General features: G+C 35.0%; 2 protein-coding genes across 5 annotated transcripts; one reads left to right on the top strand and one right to left on the bottom strand.

Annotated features, from left to right (window-relative positions):
* The first annotated feature begins 1,225 nt into the window (after positions 1–1,225).
* Positions 1,226–3,921, top strand: LOC25484296 (WAT1-related protein At1g21890). The gene is made up of 5 exons (XM_039830971.1): positions 1,226–1,431; positions 2,589–2,817; positions 3,258–3,416; positions 3,533–3,684; positions 3,765–3,921. Exons 1-5 carry the CDS (start codon positions 1,226–1,228, stop codon positions 3,919–3,921), a joined length of 903 nt encoding a protein of 300 aa, XP_039686905.1.
* Positions 3,922–4,380: 459 nt separating this feature from the next.
* Positions 4,381–7,722, bottom strand: LOC25484295 (CDT1-like protein a, chloroplastic). 4 transcript variants are annotated; one of them, XM_039828102.1, is made up of 8 exons: positions 7,293–7,722; positions 7,027–7,146; positions 6,688–6,922; positions 5,703–6,138; positions 5,251–5,606; positions 4,958–5,159; positions 4,784–4,874; positions 4,381–4,682 (listed from the first exon to the last, which is right to left on the bottom strand). In XM_039828102.1, the coding sequence occupies exons 1-8, from the start codon at positions 7,619–7,621 to the stop codon at positions 4,625–4,627; spliced, it is 1,827 nt and encodes a 608-aa protein (XP_039684036.1). In that variant the 5' UTR covers positions 7,622–7,722; the 3' UTR covers positions 4,381–4,624. The 4 variants fall into 4 exon arrangements, with proteins under 4 accessions (XP_039684036.1, XP_039684037.1, XP_039684034.1 ...); XM_039828103.1 differs by having other exon boundaries at positions 5,251–5,621; positions 5,718–6,138; XM_039828100.1 differs by having other exon boundaries at positions 5,251–5,652; positions 5,749–6,138; positions 7,293–7,721.
* Positions 7,723–7,956: the final 234 nt, after the last annotated feature.

Below are 7,956 nucleotides of genomic sequence, written 5' to 3'. Positions count from 1 at the left end.
TTGCATCTGTGATAGTTTTGGCCCACAAGGCCAATTTTAACTTGGTCTATGCTGACGTAACACCCTAAGTGAGGTGCCACGTGTTATTTTTTATTTTTATTTTTTACCAAAAATTGATCTTGGGGGTCAAAACTGCTATAGTTGCAAAATTTAGAGGACGGTTTTGTAGTTTTTTTTTCTTAGAGGCAACTTCGTAAAATTTAAGGGGTGAAAACTGCTATTAAGTCTTTGCAAAACACATGAATTTCGTGTAAATACTTGGACCTTCTCATTTCAAGTACATGTTATGTTAGCCACATGAATTATGTTTAATTACATAAACCAAGAAATGATTAAACAGTTTGTTAGAACAAAAACCGGTAACAAAAGATTAATAAGAAACTAAAATAAAAGACAATGAACACACTATCTTTGTTAAAACAGTTTAGCCAATGGTGCCTACCTCTGCGATTATAGAGCAACTATAGTATTGTTTCTGCTACTGTGATGAATTAGGGTTTAAGTGGTACAAACAATATATATAGTACCACTACAATTCAGTTTACAATATTACCCTTGAACCGTACCGCGAGAGCCTCCGCCTCTTGCCTTCTTTAGTGTCTTGAATATATGAGCCATACTTTAACACATTTGAAGAAAGAAGGTATATATTCCAGTGAATCTACCGGAAAAAAAAAAAAAAAAAAAAAAAAGAGGAAAGAATGCAGGAGGAGCAAGTAAAAATTGGAGGATAAAAACTAGTGAATTTCTAGCCTATATTATTCCTGCCAAGGGAAAAAAAAAAAATCAAAGGCCAAAATTGAAAAGGATAAGTTCATTCATGAAATAAATTAATCTGCATTTTTGCATGTATTAGAGACAACCATATTAGTATATTTATGCTCATGCATATTTTTTTTTGAAACTAGAACAGAATTAACTTTCACCTCCAAAATATTTGTCCATAGTATATATTATTCTGTATTCCTTCAAGTCTAGGAGATAAAAGTTAATAAGATATAGGTGTGTAATGAAGCTGTCAATATTCTATGATGATAATATATTGTCGAAGAATTACTTTCAATTCTTTGATAGACCATTTAATCAAATTAGTTTTCACCTTTCAAATCAGTTTCCATTAGGAATTTGATGCAAGCATGCATGTATATATAAATAAATAAGTCTATAACTTCTACACACAAATATAATCAAGGAGAACTTAAGTTAAGCACAAAATTTTAAAGCTATGACTAACAATGAACAAACATTTTGGGTGGTGTATGAGAAATTTAAGCCTCACCTTTTTATGGTTCTTGTTCAGGTGGCTCTTGTGCTTCAATATTTCCTAGTAGAGGCTTCATTTAATAATGGAATGGACCCTCATGTCTTTGTTACTTATCGTCATGCTATTGGGGGCATAGTAGTGCTTCCTTTTGCTTATTTTCTTGAAAGGTGAATCACTTATCCATCTATTGTGGCATGCATTCAATAAATTTGATAAAATAAGATCTTGTTTGGATAAATACTTTAGTTAAGCCCTTATAACATAAATGCTTATCATATAAGTTCATATTAATAAACCATTTCTATAACAAAAGATATAATAAGTTAAACTATTTTCATGAGTTCTTTTGACAAGCTTATGAAAATAAGCTGAGAACTATGAAGTATGGACCGACACGGGCACCGACATGCTGACACTGCTAATAATTTGAAAAAATGACATAATTCAATGTAATCATATGTGTCAGTGTTGAACACCGATGTGTGTCCGACACTAGAACACACCTAATCCGAAGATTGTTCCGTGCTTCATAGACTGAGCATAGTTTATGAACATGACATAAGTTGCTTTCACACGCTCTCTCAGACAATCTCACATTTGCTTAAGTCACTAGATAAACTCAAATAAGTCGAATCAAACTGGCCTAAGTCCTGTTGATACTACAAATCATATATGTCAAAATCAACAGCCCCTAAGTCATGTTGATGCTTGCAAAACCACTTATGTTACTTGCCAAAACATTCATGGTAAACCTATGACATTATGTGTGTTCATAAAAAGAATACGTATTTTGATATCCTTCATTCAGTTATGATCTAGAGCATGAACTTTTGTGAGAAAAATCATTCTCATATTATAAGTGTTGACTTTCATCCATATCTAATATTCTTCTTTGTAGAGAAGCAAGGCCAAAGTTGACAATGACAATGTTCATGGGGCTCTTTCTTCTTCCCTTATTCGGGTACTGTTGTAAAACGATTATACTTTTTCTTAAACAGAAACACAGTTATTTAGTTCTAATAACCAAATCTTGAAGAAACTCACATCTATCTTTGTTTACTTTCACTACGAAGAACAGAATCGGTCTTACCCTGAACATGTTTTTCGCAAGCTTGAAATATACCACTCCTTCCTTTGTAACATCAATGATCAACACAATCTCATCAATTACATTTATATTTGCAATTGGATTCAGGTGAGTAATTGAGTTTCTAATGTTATTTTTCAAGATTAGTCCTATTTTTCTTTTTCTAATAATCAATGTTCTACTAAAAATAATAGTTATATTCTTGTTGATTATTTTGTTTATGATTCATTGTAATAGGCTAGAGGCTATTGATGTTAAGAGCCCTCGCGGGCTGGCGAAAATCGTTGGAACTGTATTATCTTTGACTGGTGCTTTGATAATGATTTTGTATAAAGGACATACAATACAAAGCTTAAAGGGTGCCCCATTCCATCTTGGAGGCAAAATGGCTCATAATAACTGGATTAAAGGAACAATTTTGACTGTTGTGAGCTGCATATCATGGTCATTATGGTACATACTGCAGGTATATTCATCCATAATCAAGTACACATATACTTTTTATTTTCTGTTTTTAGGTGTTACCATGAAGAATTTAGGCCCAGATTGAATGTGGTTAGAACTTAGAATATCGTGCATTCGTTAAGAAAGCTAGAATGCTGGATAAAGATCGAGCGGTTTATATTTCAAACTCTGTAAATTAGATTTAAAAAGAAGATTGTGAACGCGAGTCGTTGAATTTTGATATTGTGACCGCATAAAATCTATTTTTGAGGAATTCCCCTGTAATATTTTTTTATCTTAGCTATAATATTTTGATTCCAATTTTAAAACGATGTCAAAAATAATATGTTTTTCACGAAACAGAATCATACTTGCACATTGAGAGATTTTGTAATGGTACCAACAAAAAGGAAAACAGACCACATACATCAAAGCTCATAGTTATTTTTCTTGCCTTTGTAGGCAATCATTGTGAAGAAATATCCTGCAAAACTGTCGCTAACAGCATGGATAAATTGCATTGGTGCAGCACAATCGGCTGTCTTTACAGTACTCGTGCAACGCAAACCTAGAGCATGGTTCTTAACATCAAGTGTTGAACTCTGCTGCATTTTATACGCGGTGAGTAAAGCATCTTATATGGTTATCAACACAAAAAAAAGAGTAAAGCATTTAGATGCTGAAACTTAGTCAACTTAAACAAAAATCTGAATTCAATCATGTATGAGTGATGACAGGGAGTTATATGTGGTGGTTTGCTTATCTACATTCAAATCTGGACCATGGCACAAAAAGGGCCAGTATTTGTGAGTATGTTTAATCCCCTTGGAACAATTTTGGTGTCTATGCTAGCATATTTTGTTTTGGGAGAACAACTTCACATTGGCAGGTAAATGCATTTAACTGTTCAAGCACATTATAAGTTTTATGTCCATGTTTCAAATGTTTAAGTATGTTTGGTTGTTTCAGTATACTGGGAGTGCTGATTGTTATCATGGGTCTTTACCTGCTAGTGTGGGGAAAAGAAGCGGATAGAGATTACAAGTCACAAGAGTCCTTTCCAGCACATGTTGAGGAGAAAGATTGCAAGACACAGATACAGACTTCAGTAACAGAGGAAGCATAAAAGAACCAAGCACAGAACTCAAATTAACAAATGTTGAAAAATGCACCTATTATTTACTGTGATGAACGAATCAGTCTCCCTAAGCTATGAATAACTGAAGGGTATATAGGAATAGAGTGCATGGCTAGCATTACTTTCATTGTATGCTGCTTGTTTAGATTATGAATTGATATAAGAACTCGGTAGTATTGGTTGTAGGTGTAGATATCGGAACTTAGCTGCTGAAGTAAATTTTGGCTGGTGTTATTGTACAAGAAATTTCCCTCAACCTTCTAAAAAGGTGGAAAGAATCTTTAAAATACATTTTAACAGAAATTAAGAAAAAGAAAGCATCAGCTACCATGATCCATTAGTCACTTGTGACTACACTAGTAAGGATTAAGGAATATATTTTCTATTTTGCTTTTACATGGATATGAAAAGTATAATAAATCAGCAGCAGTTAGTAAGCATGGATACTTCTGCAACAAGAAACATTTCCAGTCCATTCTAAGTTAATTTCATGGTCAAGTTGTATTCTGATTACACCATTTGCCCAAAAAGACGAGGTGATCTACAAAATTTACCTCTCCTAAATATACCAATAAGAAAGTAGATTTAACCAAGTACACAGAATGTCAAAAGAAAACAGATTCAAAATTTACAAGCAGCCCAAAAGAAAAGAACAATATACTTCTAAGCTCCAATGTGTCTCCTCCTTTGCTCATTTTGCTTCTTCAAGTGATGCTCTTAAGGATTCAGGGTTCAACATTTTGTTTACGCTACAAAAAAACATAATAATATAATCAATACAATGGCAAAGGGTATATTGTTGGAATTGTAAATTCATAACGGGCTATATTTTTTTAGAAAAGAAACTTACGAGACTAGCATATCTCCACTGGAGGCCGCCTTCTCAGAAATCCATTCAGGAACTAATTCTAACAACAAATGCAACTGTTCTTCAACTTCACCTATGAAACAAACAAGAAAGGTTTAATATCCAGAAGATTATAAATTAGCCAATCAATTATTTTTTTATAGAATTGTGTCTTACTTCTATCAACAATATCACGGTGACTTGAAATTATCTTGCTCATCAGCTCCTCTTTTGTGATAACAGAACGGTTTATTGAATGAAACATCATGTGAATCATGTTAAAGAGCTTAGGGAGGCTGGCAATAATTTTCTTCCGCTTCTTAGCTTGTGAGATAGCTGGATCCCTTTCCTCCATTGCTATTCTTTCTTTTTCCTGAATCTGCAGAAGGAATGGTTAATCTTGAATTCACTCATAAAAATAAATAAAGGATCTTAAAAGTATTCTTCATGTAGCAAAAGCAAGAGCATACCGAATGGAGAAGATTATCCGGGAGGATATCAAAAATGTCATCATCAATTGACAAACCGCCAGCATCATTTTCATTTTTCATAGGAGTGTCAAATTTCAATGACCTTGAACGAGGTGGGCGCTTAACCAACTTGTCCGGCGAGCTGGTAGAGTTGTCATCTGGGGTCATAAAACTTCTTTTAGGTGGCTTCAATGCAGGTGTAGCTGACATCAGCCTGGCTGGAGTAGATACAAATTTAGCTGGAGTTGACATAGCATCAACGGTTTTGAAGGATCCATCTTTGCTTTCAGCATACTCAATGGTTTTGCTAGGTGTAGCTAGTGTAACTCTGGATGGTGTGAAGCAGTCTGAAGAACCATGAATCGCAGGATGTGCTTCACTACTGGATGATTCTACAACGAACTCGGGTGTAGCTAGTGTAACTCTGGATGGTGTGAAGCAGTCTGAAGAACCATGAATCGCAGGATGTGCTTCACTACTGGATGATTCTACAACGAACTCGGGTGGGGATATTTTAGGGACCTCAGAGGTGGAATTTATTCTCAAGCTTGACTCTGATACTGGCACAACTGAGGGTTGGAATGAATCAGACTGAAGTGGCTGTACATTTTCCTTTAATTTCTGAGAAAACCGCCTTCTGAAAGATTGAGGCATATGAGAGGCAACTGCCGGCTTCTGGTTAAGAGCTTCAACTGATGTCTCAGCAGGAACTGACACATGACTTTCTGAGTTAGCAGGGTCTGTATTATCCGCAATGTCACTAGAAGCACGTGCAACAGATAGTTTCACTGCAGGGAATGATGAAGGAGGTTTCATCATGTGTACAAGAGGATCTTGTTTTGGGCGACTGAATGGCTCAGGCAGCATTTCCTCTGGAACTTCATCACCCTATACATAAAAGCATCTTTTAGGCTAAATAATATGCAATTTCCAAAAGGACTAACAATTGTGCTAGCATTAGCAAAAACTCATCATCAAAAGTTAACATCATTGATTAAAATTATCATTCCTTAGACTTTAAGCTACTTTCACACTGTTGAACTTGAACGAAGTGTCCCACAAACTTGGCCTTTTACTCAATTAGCAATAAAGCAGATTTAATAATAGAATCTTCAAATAGCAAATATCATACCATTAAAATCTCATAGTGACAAACTAAATGAAAAAATAAATTGAACATAAATTGTTTTGTATGACACCCACCACCACCTGACTATTCTTTCTACCAAACAAAGTCTTCACATGTATCAACACAATAAATGGAACCACCAACCAGTGTATGAAATTTATCTTGTCCCACAAATATAATGCAAAACTAGATAATCATTGATAACACAAAGCAAAGCCACAAGCAAAATGAAATATCAATAAGTATTGCTTCATAATAAAGCTATCAAACAGATAAGCAAAACTTAGAATTCATGCACACTATCATACCTCTGGGTGGGATTTCCAAAACTCATTAAGCCGCACACGAAACAACTTCCTCAGAGACATAGTCCCAGATTCAGACAACAACTTAGCATTAAACTCTACTGCATCAGGGTTTATACTAACATGAAGATCCGGCTTCATACAACTAGTTCGCTCATCAAACACCAACAACTTCTTAATAGCAATCGCTTCGGGTAAGATAAACTTCAACTGAGCCAAATGAGCATGCGTAAACCTCCTAAAAAAACTCATCAAAAACCAAAATCAGAAAGAAAAAAAACAATGGAAAATGTTTTTTTTTTAAAAAAAAAAACCAAAAATTAAATCTATCACAAAACAAACCTATCAGTTAAAGTTTCAATCTTTGGCCTGATATTATTAAACGACGTCATCGATCCTTTTAATCGCAACAATCTAATCGAACTATCCAAACTATCGAAAAACTCCCCCAAATTCTCATACCTGCAACAACAAAAAATTCAAAATTTTCAAAAACCTTAGATCCAAAAATTCAAAAATGCTTAAGAAAATCATAACCCACATCAAATAAATCAACAACAAAATTGACAATTACCAAAAACCCTAGATCTGAAAATTGAAACACTTACTTCTCAGGAAGATTGGATGATTCACTGCTCTTCCGCGGAGAAGCCAATGTGATTTGCCTTCTAGCAGATTTCCCCTTCAACGATGTCGTTTCATTGCTTTGTTTTTTCTGATCTTGAAGACCCTTAGCAACTTTTCTAATATCCGATATCGAAAGTGCGACACCGCGATTGCGGGTTCGCATCGGTGGTGGCTTCTCCAGTGATTTTTCTGGGGTTTTTGTGGTTAGTTCAATTGGATCTTTGAATAAAGATTTTGAGCTACGAAGATTGGGTTTTTTGGATCTGGTGTTGTGTGAAGATTGTGAAGGAGTTTCTGAAGAAGTTTTCATGGTTATGGATCTGAGAATGAGTGAAGAAGAAGAATTTTGGGTGAATGTGAGAGAAATTGGGGGTGGATTTTATTTATTAGGGTTTAATAGCGCGGGAAAATTGAGGGGTATTTCTCGCGTGCGATGATTGTGACGTTGCTTCCCGCCAAATAGACCCGTTGCTTACCGCGATTGATAAATGGGTTTGGGCCTGTGGGCTTTCTTGTTGAGGCCCAGTTCAATTTTTGTTAGATTTGGCCTGGTTCGAGATTATTGGAAATGGAATATTCGTTTTGAGACATTGCTTCTTCTAAATATAATCTAAAATTAGAAACTTGTGGGACAGGTTACCTATA

Source organism: Medicago truncatula, chromosome 1, assembly GCF_003473485.1.
Source record: "Medicago truncatula cultivar Jemalong A17 chromosome 1, MtrunA17r5.0-ANR, whole genome shotgun sequence".
Lineage (NCBI taxonomy): Eukaryota > Viridiplantae > Streptophyta > Magnoliopsida > Fabales > Fabaceae > Medicago > Medicago truncatula.
Note: the sequence above shows the minus strand (reverse complement) of the source record. Positions and strands in the feature narration are given on the sequence as shown.

What these genes read in the sequence shown, in the direction of transcription:
- LOC25484296 (XM_039830971.1), top strand. Translation starts at nt 1,226, where the DNA reads ATGACTAACAATGAACAAACATTTTGGGTGGTGTATGAGAAATTTAAG. An exon ending in CATTATGGTACATACTGCAG is followed by an intron (nt 2,818 to 3,257) that starts GTATATTCATCC and finishes TTGCCTTTGTAG; the next exon opens with GCAATCATTGTGAAGAAATA. An exon ending in GAACAACTTCACATTGGCAG is followed by an intron (nt 3,685 to 3,764) that starts GTAAATGCATTT and finishes TGGTTGTTTCAG; the next exon opens with TATACTGGGAGTGCTGATTG.
- LOC25484295 (XM_024779775.2), bottom strand. Translation starts at nt 7,621, where the DNA reads ATGAAAACTTCTTCAGAAACTCCTTCACAATCTTCACACAACACCAGA. An exon ending in TCATCCAATCTTCCTGAGAA is followed by an intron (nt 7,147 to 7,292) that starts GTAAGTGTTTCA and finishes TTGTTGTTGCAG; the next exon opens with GTATGAGAATTTGGGGGAGT. An exon ending in ATTGAAACTTTAACTGATAG is followed by an intron (nt 6,923 to 7,026) that starts GTTTGTTTTGTG and finishes GAGTTTTTTTAG; the next exon opens with GAGGTTTACGCATGCTCATT.